This window comes from Onychostoma macrolepis, chromosome 03, assembly GCF_012432095.1.
Source record: "Onychostoma macrolepis isolate SWU-2019 chromosome 03, ASM1243209v1, whole genome shotgun sequence".
NCBI lineage: Eukaryota > Metazoa > Chordata > Actinopteri > Cypriniformes > Cyprinidae > Onychostoma > Onychostoma macrolepis.
Window position 1 is genome coordinate 17,485,619 of NC_081157.1, and position 26,522 is coordinate 17,512,140.

The 26,522-nt window shown below is 37.5% G+C and overlaps 1 protein-coding gene across 1 annotated transcript in view; it reads right to left on the reverse strand.

The window, feature by feature from the left end:
* radil2a (Ras association and DIL domains 2a) overlaps positions 1 to 25,787 on the reverse strand; it is a 32,370-nt gene extending 6,583 nt beyond the window's left edge. The window contains 13 exon segments of the mRNA XM_058769086.1: positions 1,598 to 1,940; positions 2,652 to 2,830; positions 3,105 to 3,249; positions 8,620 to 8,792; positions 9,216 to 9,435; positions 13,556 to 13,668; positions 13,856 to 14,031; positions 15,671 to 15,708; positions 16,216 to 16,890; positions 20,422 to 20,750; positions 22,667 to 22,902; positions 23,071 to 23,394; positions 24,894 to 25,787. Of these exon segments, the coding sequence (XP_058625069.1) occupies positions 1,598 to 1,940; positions 2,652 to 2,830; positions 3,105 to 3,249; positions 8,620 to 8,792; positions 9,216 to 9,435; positions 13,556 to 13,668; positions 13,856 to 14,031; positions 15,671 to 15,708; positions 16,216 to 16,890; positions 20,422 to 20,750; positions 22,667 to 22,902; positions 23,071 to 23,394; positions 24,894 to 25,021 (3,079 nt within the window). The 5' untranslated portion in view covers positions 25,022 to 25,787.
* Between the last annotated feature and the right edge of the window lie 735 nt (positions 25,788 to 26,522).

Sequence of the window (26,522 nt, forward strand, 5' to 3'; positions counted from 1 at the left end):
GATTGCTTTTTATGATGCCTTTATGACCTTTTTGGGGTTTGACTGCTTTGGTAGAATGGAATTTCAGTGGAGGGACAGAAATCTCTCGGGTTTCATTAAAACTACCTTAAAATTGTGTTTTGAAAATGAACAGTCTTATGAGTTTGGAACGACAGGGTGAAGAAATTATGAATTTTCATTTTTGGATGAACTATGCCTAATTATGCTTTTTTTAGTTATAAATTGCAATTATACTGAATATTGGCATCATTTTTCGTATTGTTTTTGCTGCTGTTTTATAAATGCAAAAAGTAATTCAAGGGTGTGTGCCAATGTGCAAAAAAAAAAAATCACTGTTTTACCATGGTTATAAAACATGCCAATATTTTATTTTATTTACTTTAAGTTTTTTTTTTTTTTTCCTTTATTTTAATGTGTCCTTGTTATAGTGTACATTTAAGTACTGAGTAATATTAATTAACTACATGTACTTACTATATGTTAGGGTTAGGATTAGGGTTTGGCTTGGGTTACTGTAATTTGGTTTGCATGTAATTATACATAATTCATTGTTATTATAATAGTAAGTACATGTAACATGTGTAGGACACCTTAAAATAAAGTGGTACAACTATATATAAAGTTGAAGTCTAACTCTTTTCCCATTGTGTCCTAATACAAATTCTTGCATCCAAAAACAGACTAAAAAACAAAATAAAACAAAAAACAAAACAGGGTATCCCAGGGAATTCTCGGAAGTACCATGTACTGTAAATACAATGGTATATCAATATAGCAATAATCCATTAGCATGGAATTATCATCACTGGACCTATTTACTATTTGCATACTTTGCTTTAGTTCACGAAGCTTCCTGTTTATTGCTTTCCAATGCTGTAAAAATGTATGATCTTTTTATGATTTCATCATGGAAATAATTTCTCGTCATTGATGAAACATCAAGAGTTATTATTGTTTTCCTACAAATATCTCTACAATAGGTTTTAAAGTGCTTCAGAGGCTCAATGATTTACCTGATCTTGGCAGTCATATTTAGGCTGAGGCATAATGTTGATTGCTTAATTTCCAATAATGATTCTTCTAAGGAAGAAATAAAGTGCTCAGGGATGCCATTTCGGGAATATTTATTTACCTGATCCCAACACCAGTTACAAAGACTCACTCTTGAAGCTGTTCAGTGACCTCACCTGACCATTGCACATTGTATAAATATATTACATGTGGGAGAGCATTCTGGAGAGAAGGGGGGCTGGTTTCCTTGTGCAGCCAGAGCACACAAACCCAACTCCACATCAACACCAGCACCTCCCACACGCCTCCAAAGACAATACGCCATGCCTTTGAAATCAGGGAACACGCTATGGGATGAAAACATCTGAGATATTTCTCAGAGTACAGCTGACAAACAAACAGAAGATGAGTAGTACTAGTGCTCAAGTAGGTTCAAATCTTTGTAAAACTATTTGCAATTGCAAGAAACCTTGTATTTTCCCTTTTTTTTGTGTTCATAATCCTTGTAACTGGAAAGGTTTTTGGTGGAGAGAGGCAGTTCAGCATGTGTTTTAGCATCTGCTCGGTCATGGTGAAGTGATGTTACCTTTCCTGTGCTGGCGTGCCGTCTGCTGTGCCGCCCCCTCCAGCAGACTGGCTTCAAGCTCGGCTTGCTCAAGACTCTGAGGGGTGTTGGGAGGCGTCAGCAGGCAGGAGGGGTCGAGGGCCAGACTCTTGTGGTAGCCCAGGTCTGTATTCCCTGACAGGCTGTTTTGGAGCTCCAGGCACTTGAGTTTCTGGGTCAGGACGGCCTCACACGAGCTCAGGTTACTGTGAGACCCCCGAAACTGAGGAGGTGTCAAGCTGACATGGTGCTGATCCTTCTCCTCTGAGTCCTGGCAGGTTATTGGTTCAGATGCTGTCTCTTCAGTCAAGTTAGTGCAGGAGCCCTGAATGCATCCGAAATGTCAAAAATAATTGACACACTATATTTCAAGTCAATTAATTTATTTGTATAGCACTTTTCAAGATACACAATGTTTCAAAGCAGCTTTATAGAAGTTTTAGGGCTGGGCGATATGACATTATGTAACAATTATATGAGGGATCCTCCAGATTTAGATCTGGCTATATTGTATTATTGGTATGTAATATTGGTCGGTTCTGTTTTCTTAAGAGATTTAAATGATGGTCAATTAGGTTTTATTAAGATATTAAGATTTAAATATTGTTTGGTTTTGTTCGAAGCAAGAGATTCTCAAATTATTAATGAAAATTATGATTGGATATCGTACGTTAAAAAGTCTGATTCTCAGGGAAAGTAATTAAGAAATTTAGGCAATGCTAAGTTTTGTTGTAAGTGAAAGAAAACAAAACGAATCTAGGAGGATGCAATTCTATCGTCTTCAGTGTAAAATAGCCAGTTGTCGGAGTCTGATGTGTTTACCATTTTTCAAATTTAATAGCAGTCTTTTATGCAACACTGTTAAGAAATCTAGGGTAGGTTTATAACTATAGCAGAATAACTATACTGACTTTAGTTGAGAATTACTTATTTCTAAACTACAGGCCAACATTCCGAAATTTACTGTCAAACCAGTTTTAAACCATTGCATTTTCTGTGGCGTCTGTAGGGAGTTAACAGCATGGAGGAGGTTTACCTGTGAGGGCTGATGATCAGACTGTGTCTGGCTGTCTGGGAGAGACTGGATAAACTCCTGCAGATGCCGGAGAGGAGTGAACAGCCCTGGCTCTGTGATGGGATTTCCCAGCTCCAGATTAAAAATGCTGCCGGGCAGGATTAGAGGAGGATGGTTGTCGAAACTTTCCAGGATATTAGCTAAGAGAAAACATTTTTGTTGTCAGGCACTCAGGCAGAGCAACATGAGAATCTCAGTGAGCTAAAGAAAAGCATTCAAGACATCAATTGAGCCTTATCTTATAAAATAAATAGAACAATCATTCACATCACTGTATGTTTAAAATAAGAAATGGTGCTTTACACCAACAAGGCTGTTGGTATAAGATATTTTGGAAATGACAATGGTTAAATATTGGAAATTGTATCATCCAGTTACAAAACAATGTGTGTGTATGTTCATATTTGGGCTCACAGGTATTGAGGGCAGCCACTGAATCCTCTGGAGATGGCGTCCAGCACGGAGGGCACATCCGAGCTGTGTTGTACTCTCTCAACATGTGATGCAGCTGTGCAGGGTTCAGATGAACAAACTCAGCTCTCAGAGTGCACCATGATGCCTGTAAACACACATACAGATGCATAGAAGAATTAATCTGCAAGGGACCTTGTTGTGAATGGGTCAAAAATTCACACATAAATCTAGTTTTTGAGACAAACTGTACTGAGCTCAGTGAGTAACGGAAATTTCAAACCACTCCATGCACAGATTTTTCAGCGCAGTTAACTCTATTCAGGACACAGCAACGTAAGTGTTGGATCAAAACTGCCATCAGTTGGTGCAAACATTCACAGATCAATTTAGATGAAAGCTGTGTATAGTCTGCATAACAAGGAAATGCCAAGTTTTCTATTAATAGCACCTAAAGGTAGTATGTACAAGGAGAAAACCAAAGGACCTAAGACCGAGCCTTGTGACATACCCTTTCTTTAGCATCGAAACACCATATTTTACAGTTAAATTTACACAATATTGTCAGTATTGTTCAATATTGTCAAAAGCAGCACTAAGTTCAAGTAAAACAAGCAGAGAAATGCAACTCTGGTCAAATATCATGTACTCTCAGTTCATTTCTATGCAATAATGAGAATAATAGGGTGGATACACTAGTTTCCAGTATTTTTGATAAAAAAAATAAAATTGGTATACAATTATTCATTTTGCAAGAGTGCATCATTTCTAATGATATATGCCTTGATTTGATAAGCAAACTCTATTCTCGAACAAACAAAACATATTTAAAATACCACAAAGAAAATACAGCCAAAATACTTAAAGGACAGCTCACCAAACAACACTCCACATTTGTTTTCATTCTCCTTCAGTGGTGTCTTAAGAATAGTCGATCTTAATAACAGGGTAGTGTTTTCCTCTGTGTCATTTTGAATCCAAAACAACATCCAGTACTTGTATGTAATTAAACCAGTCTCTTCACAAAATTTAGGAAGCAGCGGCTGGGAATGAACATTGTACAAACTCACCAGCACAACAGACTCCTGCAGAAGCTGACAGGATATGTTTGGCACATGGTTAAGGTTACAGCTTAGTTTAATTCAGCTCAGAGTTCATCTTTATTAATTATATTTTTGTTTATATTTTCAGTGTTTTGTTCAGTTTAATTTGAATAAAGAATACAGTTCACGTCTTGTGCAAAAACATATTTAAAATATGTAAGACGATCTTTTAAATGATGAATGTATATTTTACAGATAATTGCTTAATTGCATTTACCAATTACATATAAATCTAAGTAATGAGCTGTTCTAGGATGAATGTAGTGAGAAAGTTTTAGCTGATGCATAGACATTTTTGAGAAAAGCCTCAAACATGTGATGGGTGGTGTCACATTAGTCTGGAAAAGCCACGAGACTGACTAAAGTCAAAACACAGTCATGTTGTTGCTTTCAACCATGTGCATTAGAATAATGCTAAATATTTAATGAAGCCAGGTCTGGATTCAGTTTGGAGTATAACTGGAATATGAAAAGGATATACTAGAACCCAATCCCATAAGTATAACAGGTCTAGATGTTGGGTCTATCAAATTTGTTTCAGAAGTTCCTCCTGAGCTTCCTTAAACAGACACAAATGAGACAATTGACAATGCATATGGATAGCCACTCAGATCATCTTGGATAAATCTGATGAGAAATATTTAAGATCTCTGGATTTCTTTGCAGACTAGACAAACCTGAGAGCACAGTTTAAGACACTGTTGAGTGACACATTTGCTAAGAGTTTTTTTCTTAAGAAAATGTCTATTACTTTTAATTCGATCTCATTGCTGTCTAAAAGAAATAACTGAGACATTAAGGAGAAGTCATTTTGTGATTTTTCTTTGCTATGGACACTCACAAGCAACAGTCTGGGCTGAAGAGTCTGAATGGCTGTCCCAGAATAGATGGATGGAAAAGGGGAAAAGACATCTTAAACTATGTGCAGAAATGGTTGTTTTACAAACCACTAACTGTGACCTCATGCCATGGGTGGAACCTTAACAACCAGTCTCCTAGTTACTGTGACATGCAATCATTGTTTGTTGACAGGATAGAGGAAGTTAACATTCAGTAATTGCACACTGGATGATACTGACAGACATTTGTGGTCTCATTTGTCTTGACAAGTGCTACATGTGCTAATATTATTAGCTAGAATGGTACAGTTCCTCAAGACAAATTTTAATGTTGGCTAGTTGTCGTCAAAATCTTTAAAATAGTTTTAAAAAACCTAAAAGTCTGAAGGTTAAATCACCCTTGTACATTTTATGTAGTTTAAGATCTATACAGAATTAAGAGTGAGATAGATTTAGCGATTGCTGGAGTGTTCTGAGTAGTTGGCCGGGTGTGCTAGACTGTTGCTAGAACTTTCTTAGGCAATTGCCAGGGTGTTGCTAAAATATTCTATGTTGAGTGTTGTGTTCCTTGGAAAGTGCTAAGGCATTGCTGTATGGCTGCTAAGTAGTTACTAGGTGGTTACTAAGGTTGTCTATTTGGTTGATAGGGTGTTGCTAGGCAAAATACCATTTCACATTAACTGCATTTCCATTACAGATTTGCGCAAAACTTAAGTGATATTTTATAAATGTCGATAAAAAAGTATTGCAATGCATATTACTTATCAAAAATTAAGTTTTGATATATTTACAGTAGGAAATTTACAAAATTCCTTCATGGAATATATCTTCATGTTTCCGTATTTTCAATTTGCGCAATTTGAAGGGTAAAGGAAACGCAGCTATTTACAACTGTTAATTTCATGGCATGCAAAATCCTGGGTAAACTAAACCTTAACCAGCACGCAATCTGTTTAAATTACCGATTGTCCATTTGTGGAAATGTGTGAAACATTGCTCGATTCGACGTTAAAATTCACATATACTCATGGCGTAAAAATACATTAAGCTAGAGTTAAGTGTAGTGTGAAAAGTCTTAAACTGGCTCCGACACTGTTGCATTTCGTCTCCTAGTGGCAGTTGCACTAAACCCTCCGCTTATTCACCATTGTAAAATAAATGAATAATGTATGCATATATATATCCACACAAAATAATTGTGAATAAATATGTTTGAAAGTAAAGCATAGTAGGTTTTCTAGGGCTTATCAATGTAAATAATTATTACGGACATCCCGCAACCCTACAGAGGATAAGTTTGAAGAATAGATGGATGGATATTATTTTGGACATTACTATTAAATCACCCATTATGGAAATAGTGTTTAAAGAGTAACATTTAGTGGAAAAATAATGGCAGTTTTCACCTCGCGCTCATACCTTTGGTTAGGAAACACTTGTACACAGTCTAGCCACAAAAGTTCAAATATTTAAATTCACCTGAAGCTCGAATCAAATCAGAAAATCTTGCATATGCATACTGTATGATCGCAGCTCCTGTTCTACTCTCCACTGGAAATGAACATCTTTTGGTCTGTGGTTTGTCAGAGATAATGAAAAAGCAGCTTTAGACAGATACAGAAAAATTCCAATCAGTTAGAAGAAAGCATACGATTTCAGAAAAGGCAGACTGTATTGAGTTTGGTGGATTAGAAACGCCCTTAATCTAATTAGGAAAGGTTGCTTTTGAAAAACACTTCGTTTACAGTTTCAAACTGTTCAAAGTGCATTTATGGTTGATGGCAGAATGCAGAACAAATAAACAGAGCGGTCATGTGAGAGTGAGTCACGTATGTGTTTGTTTGGAGTGTATTTAAAGTAAACTCAGCTCATTTAAGACAGTGAGATCATACTAGCCCCTCCCACCCAGAGCTGTAATCCGGCTCTCACGTCTGCTGTGTGACACTGTGACAGCTTAAGAGCCTTAAAGGTCAAAGTTCACCCGTCAAACGACAGTCAACCACCATGAGCCGCTTCACAAGACCTGTAAACCCCCCTCGGCACAGGATGTGTTTGGGTGGCATGCTGTAAACTTTGTACTGTCCTCTGTTATTGTGCCTTTGTTTTATGGTATGATAAGCTATAAGAGAAACTCATTTCCTTATGCACAAAAGAGTAAACAATGGCTTCTGAAGGAAGTTAACAGGTTTAGGACCAGACAAAACAGCTGTTTTGAGTTCTATTTCCTGCTCATCCAGGTACTAAAGTCTCTCCTGCTTGCGGCGCTCCGTCTACATTGTGATGACTTAACTGAATAATGCATATTATTTAGGATTACATGACAGACTGTTCACAGATGAATCCATCGGCATGTTCTGACAAGCTCAACAGGGTTTTATTTATGTGATGCACTGAAAAACTGCATGACTCAAGATGTAGATATGACCTTTGTCATGAGATTGATGCCATCATGCGGTTTTATTGAATTAACCTGATACCTCAGGAAATGCTTGTGGCTTGTGAAACAGGTTTGCTTAGCGTTTCTTAAAACATCACGTCATTTTTATAGTCCTAGTGGCTGCTTGATGACCAATAAAGGGCTTTATCAGGATAACTGATACTCACAACCTGTCAATTCAGCAGTCAAACCCAGATTATAACCTCCAACACACCTTGCTGTCAAACCCAAATGTATTCTTCTTTGCAAACTGAACAGACAATACAGACATGCACCAACACCATTTTTGACACACCAAGCAAGGTTCCCACACTTTATGACAAATGCATTTCCTAATAAGGGCATTTATTTTCTTTTTTTAGACTGATTCACTAATGAATCATTCAGACGGATGTGTGAACTGTTTTGACTAATTCATTAAAAGCAATTCAAGAGAACAATTTTCTCACAACACTGATTTGCAAGCAACTTTTACTCTACACAAGAGCAATATCTAACTAATGGAAATTTTCAGAGTATAACAACAAAAAATTATGCAACGCTTTACAATATGGTTCCATTTGATGACATTAGGTAACTACATTAGTTAACAACGTTCACTAATACGTTCAAAAATCGTATCTGTTAATATTATTTAATGGACCTGAGCTAACAAACTAACAATGAATAGTTGTATTTTTATTAAAACATATATTAAAAAAGATTAATAACAACATCTGTAACAAATTAAAAACAATGCATTAAGTAATGCTACCTAATAGGACCTTATTGTAAAGTGTTACCAATTTATATTCACTATATAAACTTCCACAATGTTTCATGACTTCTCCATATCTGGAAAAACCTGATATTTCAAGGGTTTTCCACGACAACAGGAAACAATATATTGGGTAGGTTCACCTCAAATAGTACTAATCAAAATTTGCCCCAAAATTAAAGAAATCGTATTTTGTTTACAGAAAATGAAACATAATGCATTCGAATGCAATGAAACACAATTCTCATTAAGAAATCATAGTTTATTATATGTACGAGTATGTATGAATATTATAGTTTATTAGAGTACATGAGCACGGCAGCAGAAGTAAATACTTTGTATCTGTGTAAGCATCTGTGAAGCAGTTCAAAGGGTTTCTGACCTGCAGTAGGGTCTCCTTAGGAGTAGCGAGTAGGTTGACAGCTGAGGAGAGTCTCTGGAAGAAGTCAGTAGCCAAATGTCCCATGCCAATGCTCTGAATCCAGTCCATCAGCAAATCCAGGTTGGCCCGGATCTGCACTCCTCTAGACCACTGGTAGAAGCCACCTCCAGATCCTTAAAACACGTTAAACGTCAATATATATTCAAAAGTCAAGAGGTAGGATGTTATTCATTATAGTTTTTCAGCAATTGACAGAAGTCACAATCTCACGAAATGTCAAAATCTCAATTCAAACTAAACCAATGTACATTTTGTCATAATTTTGTCCGGCTCCAGCAGACTATTGTCATGCAAACAGCGGTGTTACGCAGCCAGTGTTATTTACACCTAGGTGCAAATATTCTCTTTGTAAAATTCACACCCTTGTGAAAAATTCCTGTCCAAACTAAGTATCAAGACCACTGGAGTGAGAACAGACGTTTCAACCAAATAGTTCACACCACTCTCTCTCGCCTTACATGTTGTAGCCATTGTGGTTGTAGTGTAAACAGCTTGTGCAACAGGTCCTCAGAAGGACCTTCAGTGTGTGTGCTCACCTCTCTCCATGAGCGTGTTGAAGAGTGAGGCGTTGGTGAAGAAGAACAGGTAGGTCAGCAGTTGAGATGTGATCTCGCTGTGCACCTGGAAAGTGTTGAGCAGGTGCAGTGCCTCCTTCAGGACGTCTAGGATTTGGCTGACTCCCGTTGGCATGCGCAGTGGACCGCTCTCAGAGAAAGGGTTACTGTCCAGCAGCCCCGGTAACACGGCATACATACTCTAACAGAGGGAATGGGAAAAATGTTTGTTTACTGTGCTTACCAATCGCTTAAATACATATGATAGCTTTATTATGAGAAACTCTATACAAACTGACCCCATATATAACACTTACTGCAGTACATATACTTCAGGAGTCTTTATTTTGCAACACGCATATGAGAATACTTCATTTATGTACTTAATCATACTAATTACTAAGTCATGTGAAAATTATGTTGTAGGATTTTGTGTAAAATGTAGCCATATCACATGTCAAATCAAGAGCTGTAAATCTTAATATAGATTTTCAAATCTGAATATTGAGTTGTAAATATGAATATATAGTTGGAAAGATCTGACTTTTAAACAATAATACATCATTTAAAATATAAAAATAAAAACATAATTAATAATATAATTTAAAATAAATAAATTAAATAAAAATATAAGTATCAATCCAAATTCTAAATATATACTTTAAATTCAAATGTATATTATTTGAAAATCTTGAATAGGTGTAAATCTAAATATATGCTACGGTTCAAAATTTTGGGGTCAGAGAGATTTTTTTTTTCTTTGAAAGATATTAATACTTTTATTCAAGTATTAATAAAGCAAGGAAAAGTGATCAAAAGTGACAGTAAAGACATTTATAATGTTTATATAATGTTACAACATATTTCTGTTTCAAATAAATGGTGTTCTTTTGAACTTGTAAAAATGTATCAGTTTCCACAATAAATAAATAAATAAATAAATAGAACTGTCTTTAATATTTTCTTGATGATCATGTGATGCCGAAAATAATGATGATGAAAATCCAGCTGTCATCATAAAAATAAATTACATTTTAAAATATATTAAAATAGAACATTGTTGTTTTAAATTGTATATTTAAAACAACATTACTGTTTTTACCATATTTCTGATCCAATAAATGCAGCCTCGTTGAGTGTAATTTTAATGTTTTTCTTTAAAAACATTAAAAAAAAAAAAACCTTACTTTTGAGTGCATTGATCCTGAATATATATTTATAATATTTTAAATTCTCAATGTATAGCTGAATACATAATACGTAACGCTATAAATATGTATGTAAACTCTGAATGTAAATGTAACACTAAAACATTAGAGAAAGCACAGGACAGAGCAATACAGGTCACGTAGCCAGGAGCAGTGCTGTGTGCAGTTCCTGAATGTCGCGTCTGAGCCAACAGGAAGTACGGCACAGGCTGACTTCCTCTCAGCGGGGTGATATGCGGCTGTGACTGGACTCTGGAGAATGTCTCTGCCCTGACTGCCCATTGTTACAGCACCAGTGAGAGTCCTGAGAATCATTCAGATAAGACTAAAGCAGCAGACGCATCTCACATCCACACTCACTTTTCCCACTGACTAAACCACTGCTGCCCCTCAGGAACAGATAAAAGGATTCTGTAAACAAATAAGGACCGAGCAGATAACTGTGCCAGACGGGAACTCAGGCAAGGCTGAGAGCCTAGTGGGAGCGTATTTTATCACAGAGTTCACAATAACACAGCATACTGATCCAAAATAAAGGAAAATATCAAACAACATTCACCAGGAAGTTGTTTCTTTAAGCACAAGGAAATAAGGAAAGAGAAAAGTTCTGTCAAAAGATTATGACCATCCACTGCAAATGAAACGTGAGATTTCAAACTAAAGGCATAATACCAAAATTAAGCATTATGCATATTGCGAGACTTTTAATTAGAAGCACGGAATACACTGGAACTCTTATTTTGTAATCTATATGCTCTACTTTTTATTATGTCTATATACTGGATGATCATTTTAAGATGCAGGTGATAAAAATTTACAGTTTTACAACGGTCTTATTTATATAAACACCAAAAAATAAACAGTGTCAAAATTCATCAACAGTTGATTGTAAGCAATTGCTATAAATATGCATTTTCGTTGGCTGTGAACTGCTCTGAAACATTGAGCCTGTAGAATATACAATTTAATGTATTTAAGACGTTTTATGACATTGAATTTTGTAAAACTTAGGGACATTTTATCTGCTCCTGAATACATTTTACAGTTTGCATATATCTATTTTAATTTGCATATGTGAGTACAATGAAAGCCCTGAAATTTTGCCGGAAAAAGGTTGTTTGTCTATTGTCAACAGTGTAGTGATGTATGAAACAGCTCACAATCACTATGGCCATCCATTGCAAATAAAACGTCAGATTTCAATGTAAAGGCATGGTCACAAAAAGTCTATTGTCTATTGTCAATAGTGTAGAAATCTGTGAAGCACAGCTAACATAGAACTTTCAAACCAAGCAGCAAATCCGTGACTACCATTGCGAAATCTGTGCAGCAAAATTTTTCGCCCTCACGCGAAACTCCCAATCGCGTGGATTCCTATTGAAATTACTGGATTTTGTCCATAAAAATTCACTGAACAGCAGTAAATGTGGCTGTTCCTCAATAAAACCCATAAAACACACAGTGCCAATATGTCAGGGCACAGCAAAGGTTACTGAAGCTGAAATAAGTGGTTCACACTCATCACACTCCATGCACTTCAGCCACATGAGGTCATTGGGAAACTACCCAGAGCCAAAGGTCCCGCCCCCATGACTCAACACTGACACATTCTTGCCTTGCCTTTTGGTCACAGCCATGACATCATGGTATTCATTATAATGATGCCTGGATCCCATCATTCACAACAACTGATATACAACGGAAATACCTAAAAGCTATGATGAAACCATTCCCAACATGTGCTAATAGAAAAAAGTTAATGTTCCTTATTACAATGTGTTTAATGATCTGTACACTCTTTTAACATGAAAATACAATTTCCTGTCACCAACCAATTGCCTTACAGAGTCTGACATCTCAGGTAACAGATGTCAGACTGGCTTCTTCAAGGACATTTCTATGGTAATGATTCAGAAACTAAACTCCTGGTAACTGTTAATTTCCTGATGGGTGTTATGACTGCTTTAACTGGACACTCCTCTCTCTTTCTGGTGACGAGAACAGAATATTTCCTGCTCAGGAAACAGATGAACTTTCTGAGTCCAAATGTGGAGGTCCACAGCTGCTTCCCCCATCAGGCAGAGGATGGGTAACTACGGCCTTCCTGTCTGCTCCACTGACAGCCCTCTTAACCCCTGATACATCAGTTGTTTTCTAGAACAAGACTGGAGTGACTGGACTGTGAAAGACATAATGGGTCACATATTTGGGGTTTCAAGGACTTCAACACCTGCAGGATTTTCTGCTCCACTGAACTGATGAAACTCTCACAGAATTTAATAGAGAATGAGTTTCATGACGTTTCCTTAAGTGTCATTTTAGCGCTGTTTATATACTATCATACAGTAGAATTTATTGTTTTGAATGAAATTTACTTTTCATATGGTCTGTTTTTTATTTGAATATTAGTTTCAATTTTACGTGCATTTTATTTTTATGTTTTATATTTGTATTTAGATTGTATTTAGAACAGTTTTTGTTTTAGTTAACAATAACAACATTGGCTTTCGTGAGAGGTTCCCAAGGAGGTACATCAAACATTAAAGAAATAGTTCAGTTAAAAATCGAAAACTAATCCATTTTCCTTATGTTCAATGGAGAAAATAACAATGGACAAAAATAACAACTTGAGTCAGATTGAACAATGTCTTTAAGACATTTATCAAGGACAACTACAGACAAATCCAGCAAGAAACTAAATGTTGTCAACATCGTGTTCCAAAACATTCCACGCTCGTCTGAGAGAAGCAGGGATTTGTCATTAACTTGAGCCTTGAGAAAATACACTGTTAATGTGTTTGTTTAAGTTATCTCGCTCACCAATGGCTATGGCCAATCCCTATGTCTCTACTGCCTTGTTATGACTTTATTTTGGCTTACAGACTGGAAGCGCAAAATGGTGTTTACACGGTTATGTCCTGTTTTACATATTTTACATCCTTTAGGGCTAGGAGGAACATATTTAATGAAATATAAACATTACCTATCAAGAACAATTACTAAAAGGTTATACTTTTAGTAGTAATATACTAAATATAGTACTTACTTAACCACACAAAATCTTTAAATAATTTAATCAATAGACAGACAAAATGGTCTTTAATTTGAACGTACTTTAGTGAGATAGTAGACACACTGCTGGAAGGTGAACATGATGACTTCCTCTAGGACTGTCATGGCCTCCTCGCTGGCAGCACGTGTGGACTGGATCTGATAATCCATTGATTCTGAGCAGATGGAGACATGATGTTATTGAACATTCACAGAAGACCTCAAGTACCAGCTTTCTATTGTTCTGAAACCAAAAGCTGAAATGAACCGATAACTAGAGCAACGAGCCAAAGAGGCCATGTGTCACAGTGATCAAACACATATTTAGTATAATTTAGGACAACACAGAGCAAAGGCTTGTACCTTTGTCCATTTCCTGTCTGTCCTGCTGTCTCCATGTTAAGAGCAGAGGGACCTCATGTTGGATGAAGTGCAGCAGCTCAATGGAGTTGGACATCCACAGCACCAGCGGCTGCAGGCCTGGGATCAGATCCTTAATGTTCAACGCATGCTGCTCTGCTGACGTATCACTGGTGCTTCTGTAGCATAGAGAGCACAATGTTCACACGTTATACGTTCATTTATTCATCCATCCATCCATCCATCTGCCTATCCAACAAACAATCATCCATTCTTTATCAGACCAACCAAACACTGATTCTCCAAACCAACCAAACAACCATCTATCCAACTATATATCTCTTTGTCCAAACAACCAACCAATCGTTCATCTGTATAACCAACCGACCATTCATATATCTAAAAAAACATCCACTTATCTGTCTAACCAATCAACCAGCAATCTAAACAGCCACCCCTTCATCTGTCTTGACTAACCAACCAACCAACCAACCAACCAACCATCTATACATAAAAATATCTGTACATCCAACCAACCAGACATTTATCTGTCTATGAACACCTATTTATAAGCTTGTTCAATCATATATCTATCCATTTGTCTAAACAACCATCCATCTACCTTTTTCAGACTAAATATCTGCTGAAAATAATCAACCAACCATTTACCTCTGTAACTTTATGTCTGTCCAGCCAACCCAGCAACCAACTATCTTTCTGTCTAACCAACAATCTATCCAGATAGGTGTTTATCAATCAAAATTTCTATCCATCAAGTCTGTCTACATACAGCCATTGATTGGTCTGTCCAACCAGTTGTCCAGCTGTTATCTGTCATTTTGTCTAACTAGCCATCCATCAATCAAACTTTCTGTCTGTCTACATGTCTGTCCAACCAACAAACCAATCACCATATCATTATGTCTAACCATTTATATATCTGTCTATCCAACCATACATCTATTCATTTATTCCTCTAACCATCCAACCAACATACTATCAAATCATCAATCATCCATATAACTATTTATATATCTGTCTATCCAAATATATATATATATATATATATATATATATATTCATATTCATTTGTCTCTCTAACCAACCAACTTACAATCAATCATCAACCATGTATATAACCATTTATGTATCGGTCTGTCCATCCATCCATCCATCCATCCATCCAATAAACCAAACATGTCTGTCTACCAACCAACCAACCATCTTAACAACTAATTAAATAAGACAAAGAAAAGCTGGTTAAACTTGGTGCAATGATGTCAGTGTCTTCACAACTTTCTATACCTACACTTGCAAAACCTTTTTTTTTTTCCTTTTGACTAGCCCCAAAAGAAGCAAGCAAGCCATAATCAAAAAATCTAAGATGTTGAGGTTAATTTCCCCCCTTTAGTAATTCCATTTTAGCCACTAAGCTTTATACCTCACCACAATATGGAAGGAAAAGATTAAAAATCAGGATGTAGACTGAGCGGAAAACATCAACTGATAGAAAAGGCCAGCTCTCTGCTAGCCAAATTTACAATTTGCACATGAGACAATCAGAGCCTGAACCACTTTTAACACTGCTGTCTGTCTGCAGACAGATTTATTACTGGACACTTCAACAGTTAATGACATGCTCAAGCGGCCCTGTCTCAGGTCATGATTGGGCACCACAGAGAAAACAAAAGTGAATTGAGCACCCACAGCACCATGGGTGATAATGAGCTAGTTACTGCCGTCCTTTAATTTCCCTGCTCTTCTTTCAGAGAGGCATGTGAAAGAAGAATGGTTGCAGAAAGAAATAAGCTCTCTCACATGTCTGGCTGCAGAGCTGCGAGTTCTTTTGTTCTTTCCTGTAGAGGAGAAAAAAAAAACATGTCAGAAGAACAGATCTGCAAGTGTACCACAACCTTTAATCTCGGATGACAACAATGACCTATTTTAACTATCCAAAAGGGGTCTCAAACAGGACATGTTCTTGTGTTCAGTACTCAGTTGGTTTGAAATTGCATCATATGGAGATCATAGACTTCAATACGCCATAGTACTAAATGGTTACTACAATAATGAATCATGAGATATATATACATATATATATATATATATACGCATGTTACTCCAAGGTAGTTTCCTATACTTTCTTGTTGGCTGTTCCATAATCTATTCAACCAGCCAGCAGAGTAAGATGGTACAATGTGATACTCCAAGATATTTCAAAGAATACCAAGGAACTATCATGGTATATATGTTCAAAAACACCATGGTATTACTATGGAACAACATTTAATAGCATTTTTAATAGCTTTTCTTTTTAATGGTATTTGTTGGCTGCTTTTTATACTCTATAAACTCCCACTCACCCACATGGTGAGCTGGACTTGATTAGCGATAGAGAGCAGCAATTTCCGGAGGTGAGCCAACTCAAAGTTGGTGTTGGAGTGCTGAATGCACAGACACAGCAGAAAGGCTGGGGTAAGTTTGGGTTCTTCCCCTTCTGGGTCCACCATGCTGAGAATCTTCTCCAAGACTTGATCTTCATGCTGCACCTGATAGGACAGCGACAGCACCCTGCCCTCCAAGTCCCTCCAGCGGGCGGCCATTTTTTGAGTCCTCCTCCTCCTGACGGATGTTCCACACAGTTTACAGGGAGATGTTGTGGCTGGAGGACACAGGGTGGCCATCCACGATGGGGTCTGAAAGGCTCCTGAGGCCGTAGGGTCCTTGAACATAAAGAGATAGTGCTGCCCGAGCCCCACCAGGTCCCCGGGACACAACTCAACCTCGTCATCGAGGGGGACGCCGTTGTGCGTAACATGTGCGCTGTGGAGGGGTCTGAGCAGGGTTCGCATCTTGCTACTTCCTTTGGTTTGGTCACTGGTGGCGTCTAGATGCTGTACGCAACAGTGTTGAGGTAGGATGTCAGGGGCAAAGAGTAGAACGTCCACTTTCAGGGTTTCCTCATTTTTAACAGTGGAGGATTCAATGGAGGAGCCAAATATACAACTGTTCCCACTCATCAGATAGATCAGAAAGTCCTGAGAAGAGATTAACAGCAAAAACAGATTAATAAAGACTATCATAGATTAATAAGTTTTACTGTGCAATAACATTAAAGAGTTCACTGACTGTTAAGTACTGAGACAAACAGGATGAGGAAAAACATTTATATTCCAAGGAATAGATAATTTGGGATAAATCTTCGCCTTCTGTTTTGGTGATACTTCCTTTTATTTTTAAATTACGTTCATTCAAACACCTCAGATTAATTTTAAAGAGTAAATGCTGTTATATTTTTAACTAGTGTCAGTTAAAGGTGTGAGACATGCTTTGTTTCATGTCTCAAGAATCAATGGGTTATGTAATCCCAGTGCACTGACAATTGATTGTAACAGAAGGAGGAAGTCCAATATAAAGACGGCCTTGTCTAAATTCTTCATCTGCTTAAACTGAGGTGTCAAAGCAGACTGCACTGTTAATCGATTGATCCACTTTGTGCAGCTAAACCACATGATTCTTCTGCTCTGAAGAAGTGCCTCTCAGGGCTATGAGTGATTGACATAGAGCTGATCTAAGTTCCTTAACCCAAGATAATCTCCCAAGCACTTTAGGCTGTAAAATCACTCTCATTCACCCATTTATAAAACTCTTTTGCTTGACACACACTGGAAAGAGACTGAGGACCCCATCATGACTAAAGCAGACAAAAAATAAATCAAAGCCCACTTTCAAGACCAGGTAGGTACAGTGTAAATGTCAAGAGGCCTTGCTTAATCAACATAATTCATCATACTTAGCTGCTGGAACATTTAAAATCACTGATGTCAAAATCACATGATCGATATTTCCCTGAATTCAGACACATACAGTTAGTACCATGTCATATAATTTGTGCATGGAAAAACAACCCCATATGACACTAAATTTACTATGTCTATTTTACTTTAATTACTACATTTCCTCAAGTCCAGAGTTTTCAGTATATGCTGCTTTGTTGATTATAATAGGATGGGAGAAACCCGGTGAAACAGGAATACTAACTTTTCCAGCTAAAAACGTGGAGGCCAAAGGGACTATGGCCAAAAGCAAGAGAAACAGCAGTGCGTGGCAGAATGAGTTGTGTCACTGCCAGGGCTCACCGCAGGCTTAGTAAACAACGCTGATTATTACCTTCAGTGAAGTGCAGTGCTGCACAAGTCCTCACGGTGCTGGAATTTTAACTCCTGATTATAGTTCAGCATTTAAACGAGACAATACGCATATAATTACTGCTAGAACCTCAAACATGTGTATCGCTCTCTCACATGCATACACTTTGAGCAAGAGAATGAAATGTTTGTCTTCATAATCTTAAATGAAATTATAATAACTTTTTCTGCTTCTGAAACTATTTAACTGGCTCCATTCTACTCACTTTTCACAATCAAATCAACTGTAGATGGATTCTCATTGAACATTCTGTTTCAACTGTAAACATTCCACATTGAAAAAGCTTAAAAAATGGCTTGTGAATGGCATTTCATGTCTATTTTAAATACGTCTGTTTATTTCTGTGGTCACATTGTATAGTTATGGTTTTCCAGTGTAGTGTATACATGCAAAAACTCGCACACCCTTGACAATGCATACTCAGCAACGCTAACTGAGGAATAGCAGGGTAGCACAATTCCTGTCTCTAAAAACGTGCTTGGCTTTCCCATGCAGATTGCTACATTTAAAAGGATAGTTCACCCAAAAATGAAAATTTTATGTTTATCTGCTGATTTACTGTTTATACTGTTTATAAAAGCACTGTATTTTTAAATACAAGCACTGAAATTCAAAATGCGTGCACAGGCCTCAGTCTATTTTTACTTCGGTGTTGCCTTTAATCTGTTGCCTGGATCTCTGGGTTTATTAAGGGCTTGTGGGATTCAGTGCGTTTCTCTCACGCGCTTCGGCTCCTCCGGTGTGAGAGGTAAGCTGCTGCAGGCAGCCCTCGCGTTGAGCTCCAGTTTAGCTCCTCTCCCATTGCCGGCCAGTCCCAGGACGCCTAGAGACACATGATCACCTGCCTACCACATGTCTGCCTGTCTGTCCAAATCCTGTCACTCTGACCTGGGCCAATCCTGAAGAAATCTCCACCTCTCTCTAACGTGAGTGGCTACCAGCCAGGATACTCTTGACCAGATTAAACTGTTTAAGTCAAGACTTTACTGCACTTAGTGTAAACAACATGGGATGAATGCACCAATGACTTATGTAAGGTTTGGGAAAGCCTCTATGGTGTCAGGGACATTTGAACACATTGTGATTTCTTGTTTGTTATTTTGACAAATATTGCAATTTTAGACTATTATATGATACACATGTAGCATCTCAGACTGATGCTGGTAAGATATCAAGGCTAAAAGAACAAAAAAAACTATCAAATAACACTGAAGCAGCGACTTACTTGTTCAACAGGGTGTGCAAAGACCTGATAAAAATGTAATCCTTCAATGCAGAGTAATGCACAAATGTGACCCTGGACCACAAAACTAGTCTTAAGTCGCTGGGGTATATTTGCAGCAATAGCCAAAAATACACTGTATGGGCAAAATTATAGATTTTTCTTTTATGGCAAAAATCATTTGTATATTAAGTAAAGATCATATTCCATGAAGATATTTTGTAAATTTACTACTGTAAATATATCAAAACGTCGTTTTTGATTAGTAATATGCATTGCTAAGAATTCATTTGGACAACTTTAAAGGCGATTTTCTCAATATTTAGATTTTTTTGCACTTTCCGATTCCAGATTTTCAAATAGTTGTATCTCGCCCAAATATTGTCCTAACATAACATACTTTATACATTGATGGAAAGCTTATTTATTCAGCATGCAGATGCAGTATAAATCTCAATTTCGAAAAATTTACACTTAAGACTGGTTTTGTGGTCCATGGTCACAAATATAATACCCTCAAACCAAATACATAAAAAAGTTTTCAGCTGGGTTTAACAATGAAATATTTGGGTCAAATTGACAAAACCTCATAATCATAAAAAATTTTGTACGCAAATTCTACAATATTAAAGTGTCACCACTTTGCAGGCAAGTTCATGACCTTAAATGAGAAAAAGCCACAAAATTTCAAAACATCATAGGTTAACCACTATTTCCGACAACTCAAAGACTGAAATGGGTCAAATTGACCCTTTAATTCAAGGTCTATATATGGTTCAGGCCTTTAATGTAAAATGTGAGATTTTTTTATCCACTTCAAAAGCAGCATCCAGTGGTTCTTTAGCTAGCGTTAGCAGCACTGTTCTCTGTATACTTTAAGTACAGATACCACAAATTCCCTTGTGGTATGTATGTTCACACTCTTTTTTGTCTTTGCCTGTTTTTACTGTCATAAAGTGTGGGAAGGGATGCACTCCAAAGTTTAAGGTTTCAGAAAAATGCTTATCTCTAAATAACAGAAACTGTGATGTTTGTCTTAGCAACCCACCACTAAAAATCTTAAAGGAGACCATGTATGTCTATAGTTTCAGAACCATAATCCAAATACACAAAACAAGAACATCACTGAAGGTCCTACCTGTCTGTGGTTGTATCCTTGCAGCAGAAGGAAATACGGGAAATCGAAGGGCAGGTGGATGGAGTACTGCGTGTTGTTGTCATCGCTGCTTTCCGTCTCCTCTTTCTCTGCGTTGAGGCGGTGAGCCTCTTTATCAGCCTCTGCCTCTGGATCCTCCTGTAGAGGTGCATTATGGGTCTCACTGGCTTCTTTTCCCATAGTGGAGACATCCATGACACTCAAGCTCCTCCAGATACCCAGAGCATCCAGCCCCTCATTCGTCCCATCCACAAACAGAGAGGTGACCCGCGCACGAGCATGCTGCAGCTTTCGGGCTTGGGCATTGAGGCCTGGGGTGGTAAAATTTAAAAAAATATATGATTTACACATAAGAACATGTATATAATTTAACATTGTCTTGCTAAAACTTTATAGACAATTGCTTAAGAGGATAATAACACCATCTATGGCTTAGTCAGACTTCTTTCTGCATGCATGAACAACAATTTTAAAGCAGCATAAGCACATACCTGCCTAAAATCATGAAATGTAATACAATTAATGTTTTAAGATTATGCTTTCAAACATTTTTCTAAATGTAGCCGTAAATCTTCTGCTATAAGAAGACTCTGGATGGGAGTGAGGTACAGTGTTGGGAATAATGCATAAGTAATGCGAGTTTTGTAATTAGATTACTTTTTTCAAGTAACTAGTAAGTAAGTAACATTACTTTTTAATTAAATTTTTTCCCATTTATTGACTGACAGCTCTCCTTTCCTCATGTTGTGAGAAATCTGGAGTAAAGGTCCTTGCACACTGAGTCTGAAATTTTCATATGCGTTATTTTGGGGGTTTTTTTCGTATTCGTCATCCTTTCCTATCAAAATGCTTGTTACGGATGCGAAAATGCAGAAAATCGCACCTGATCCAAATTTTTTTAATGATGGACGAAAGTTTCGGAGGCAGTGTGTAAACGTGATTGACACAACGCGAGGTCGTATTTATTTTTTAACGTGCAAAAAATTCGGACGAAAATTTCGGACTCGGTGTGCAATGACCTTAAGTGCAGAGGTGTTGTGTGAGCGGTGTGAACATGATTGTTACTGTAGTTCTAGACTAAATGCATATCCTACTTATTTCACTTGCACAAAAACAGATTCAGTATTCCTCAAAGTTAATACAAACAGTGAAAAGCAAGTTCAGAATATGACGCAAACCGGCAATAACTTAATATGTAAACACAAAAATCATTTAAGTTTTTAATCCCATTTTATTAACCAGTGCTGCTGACCTTCAATGACCCAATTCAACCATACTAATAATCAATTTTGGTGTGAAAGGGTTTTTAAATTTGCCAAAAATATAACTTTTTTATATTGAAAACAAGCAAGCTCAGGCCACATGAGAAAAAGAAACTCAAAAGTAACTAAGTAACGCAATTAGTTACTTTTTTAGGGAGTAACTTGATATTGTAATGCATTACTTTTAAAAGTAACTTTCCCCAACACTGGTGACGTAACATAAACAGAACTGAAGAGTGCTGTGAAATGTTCTCAGAGCTCAGGCTTTCACATCCAGCGGCACTCTGGGCGTTATCAGCTGTGGAAGTGGGCGGTCATCTACATTGTTCTGCCAGAACACACAGCGATGGGGGCCGAGCTTCCCCCAGTCACCGATTCTCAAGGGAACCCTGTGGAACACCACAACCCCATGCCAAAGAAAAAAACACCCTCAAGAGTGCAGGAAACACGCTCACAAAGAAAAACAAGCGGCCATTTCGATGTTGGCGGCTGGAGCGCGGTGGGAAAGCTCAGTGTGAGAGCTGATGGGACTATCCCAATAAAACATACTTCTGAGAGAGCAATTTCACTAAGCTTCTTGCTGACAGGCTTTTGTTGGGATAAGCCGTTGAGGCACCTCACTCTGTTAAAACATTCCTAAATTGTGTCAACTAGAACATAGATCAAAGGTCAACTAGTCAAAACATCTCTAAAGGCCGTTCACACCAAGAACAATAACTACAATGATAACTACATCAACGATAACTACACCAACGCATGATAACATTCTGATTATTATAAGAGCGCCCAGTTTTGTGGCCTGCCATTTTAAAGGTGATGGATTCTAATTGATTGATTCTGATTTGTTGGCTGTAGTGCAGATACTATTCTCACATATTATTAAAACTTAGTTGTTCTAGATATTGTCCTTGGTGTGAACAGACCCTAAACCATTGATACGTTCACACAATAAATTGCTGCAGTACCTGCAGTGATGGTGTCTGTATTCTTGGCACTTTGCGCCTCCACGTTCGCTCTTTTCTGGATCTCGAAACGCCTGGAGAATCCCTCCTTGGGTTTCCAGAGTGACTGCAACATGAGGGGCTTCTCGTGGTCACCGACAACCCGACAGCACTCCGTCTGCCATTCATGGTCCAATCCAGTTCGGCCAATCACATCACAGAGCACATACGCACTGGAGTCCTCCTTTTCCAAGCAGTACCTGTGAGGCAAGAGAACAGCTCAGTTGTGTACAGACCTTAGTGCTTTCCAATGTTGTCTTTTGACTGTGTTTGACTCTGTTTTTTTCAAGATACGGCCTGTCGATGAAGAAATTTATCGTAAAGATGACACACATTGAATCTGAATCTGGCTAGAGCGCATCCCTCACCTCTCCAGAGCCTCTTTGACCAGCTCTTTGGCACTGGAGTGACTGGTGGCCAGCACGCTCTTGTAGTTGGTTCCTTGACAAATGTCACTGCCAAATATCTTGAGGATCCCTGGGATAGTCCTCTGACTGGACAGCTCCGCAGGGTCGTCCGCTGCTTGCAGTTCTAGGGCCCTGCTATCCTGACCCGGCCGTCTGTTTCGCAGAACAGGGCTTCGGTTGAACACCGTGGTCAGTCTGTTGTTGTGTCGGCGTATCTTGCTCTTGGCCGGCTGCCGGACTCCAGTGCTCTCCACAGACTGAGCCGTGCTGTCAGATGTGTTGGACCTCAGAGAGACAAGGTTAAGATGACTTTAAAAGCTTGCTACTGATGTGAACATCTGCACTCAGTCTGCTTTAGATACAATGATAGAATGAGTGTAATAGACTGCGGATCAAATACAAACCCCTGCTAAGAAGAGAGAGTTCTGAGTTCCTTTGCCTGGGAAAAACAATTGACTGTTTCACCTTGTTAGAAACGTAATAAATACTGAGGTTTGACTAATCTTTTCATATACTGTCTAAAGCTAAGATGCATGTGAATTTAAACATTTGTTTTATCATCTAGCATCTATTCTATCTTTAGTTTCTTGGTTAGAAGTTAACATGAATGACAGATTCACACTGGTAGCTACTATACAAGATTTAATCAATTCTAACACTTTTTAAAGGCTTGACTTTTAAAATGTGTTATATTGTTTTCATTAAAGTATCAAGAAGGTTTTTGACTCATGAGCTAATTAACATTTTAGTAAAAACTTTTCAAATAATTATAATACAGAGTTAGACTTTTGCTTTAAACTTGTATTTGTGACAAAGGAATCAAAATTGCATGAAGATAAAATCTATAAAAACTATTTTACTTTAAATGTGTATAAATATACAATTACGAAAAAATAAATATTAAATATGACAATTATATGAAATAATTATAGCCTATTATTTCACTGAGGCATACTTTTACGTGGGATTTTCTTCATGTGGCATGAGCTAATATGATGATAATAACAATAATAAATCTATATTTTCATATGTAAATCATTTAATATTACTACAAGGTTGTTACATATTGTAACACTTTACAATAAGGTGTCACTTGATAACATTACTTAATGTATTAACTAACATGAACAATACATTTATTACAGTATTTATTCACTTTTGTTGATGTTAGTTCAACAAAACAGTTGTTCACTGTTAGTTCACATGCAGTTGATTAACTAATGTTAACACAACTTTAGGTTTTAATAATACATTAGTAAATGTTAAAATTAATAAATTCTGCAGAAGTATTGTTCAATCTTAGTTTATGTTATGTTAACTATGAATGTTTTTTTTTTTTTTTTTTTAACAGGAAAAGATGGCCAGGATATTTGTGGGAGGGAGAAAGAAAGAAAGCCCTGATCTGCCCTTCTTCACACTTGCCAAGACACAGTTCTATTATTAGAGAATTGAGCTCTGCTCAATTTAGTGCCATGTCTCAAATGTGCAGTATTTTTTACACTATTGTATATTTATTGCATGATTCCAAATTCACGAGAAAGTGCATTATTTACACTATATCTTGCATAATTACATTCTAACAAATGTCTTTTTGACGAATGTTTTTATTATGTCTTATATTTAAAATAAAAACTGTCACTTGATTTATCTTATGCTATCCATGTCACCCTTGTTTAAATGTGTTTAAGTCCTCAAATGCTTTCAAGGGCCACTTCTGTCTTCATTTGTGTCACAAGTGTGTTCAAAGTAAACAAATGCCATGCATAAGTGTATGAATAACTCACTGTAGAGATCCATTGCTGGGTTTTCTGCCCAGCATTGCCAGGCGTCTCTTGGGCGAGCGGATCAATAACCCGACAGGAAAGCCGAGAGCTTGTTTAGAGATGTGATTGCTTCTTTCCTCCGAGATCATTTTAGCATGTGGAAGAGTACAAGGATTCAATTGCAAATGTCAAGTTTAGCAGCTATATCAGTCTGTGTGCTCCGCTGTCAAAATAACTCGCTTCAGTGCAACACATGTTGCGCGTGCAAGCGACACAGAAACTTTAAGCGCTACACATCTTCAGTCACCCTGCCTCTCCATGTCAGTCCTTTCAGAAATATAATCCATTGCGACGTTTAAGAGAAAAACATTATCCACTTTGCTATTAAATAATGTTTATTTGTTATCCAGTCCGGTTTGAACAAGTCCTTTTAAGGATTAAAAGGAATGATAATCCGATATAGTAAACGATAGCGATAAACTGTCCCAGCAACACGCTCACTCCGATTCTGTTGAGTGTCCCCTGTCCCGTGTGTGTGTGTGTGTGTGTTTGGGTCCCGTTTGAAAAGTTAAGCGCTACTACACTGACGTAAAGAGGGCGTCTGGGAACTCTGGCCGGAAGTCAATCCTACTATGGCATATTGGGTTTAGCTCATGAATATTAATTAGGACATGTGATTGGACGCACGAGGAGGAATCGTCAGCTTTAACTCATTCATATTCATGAGCGCAAACTCCGCCACATCAGTGACAACAGAGGCGCGTATCCATACTAAGACATTTTAAACACTATTTCTGAAAGAAAAGAGATTTACGAGCAGAAAGTGTCAACTTTTCGAAAAAACATTATGTGAATCGCTGCATTTAATTGAAAGAAACTGTTTACAAAACTATATTAGAATTTAAACTTTTCAACTTCTGTTTTATAATGAGGTGGATGGTCTTCAGTTAATTTCCATACATTAAATAACTGCATATCGTTACTTAAAGACTGACCTACTTGATTACTCAGTCATTAATATACATATACACGGATATGCTTTATGATGATGGAGCCTGTGAGCGGATCTGATCTGAAGTGTAAGGAAGAGGGAAGGGTGGGAGAGGATTTCCCTTGCACTGGGTGTGAAAGGACTCGGCAATGTCAAATATGCAACACATCTTTCTGCTTAGTCATAATATTTGCTCTTTCTGCAAGCATGTCTTTTAGTTCAAGATACCAGAAATGTGTCTCCATCTAGTGGCAGTGGTCAAAAATAACACATGGCTGTAACTGCACGAGACTGTTTTCCTCCTCAAGGGGGCGCTTTAAGTAACTATTCCTACTTGCACTCAAATATATTCGATTTATCTATTCAACAAAAAGTTTTGCCATGCTATTGTCAGATTTTATGCAGATTTATTGGAATGCCTGCAAACTCTACGCTTTAGAAAACAGTACTTTACCATTCAAATTCAATTCAAACTGGTTCATTTGTTAAACCAAGGGGATTCTTTTAAATTCACACGCCCTCAGTCATAGAAAATGTGTTGTGCGTCACATGAAGTGTTAAGATGTACATTTAACAATCAAACAGTATCCAGTTAACCCTGGTACACGAAGGTAATGAGTTTGCAGGTGTGTATTCAAACAGTCTTGACAGTTTAAAAG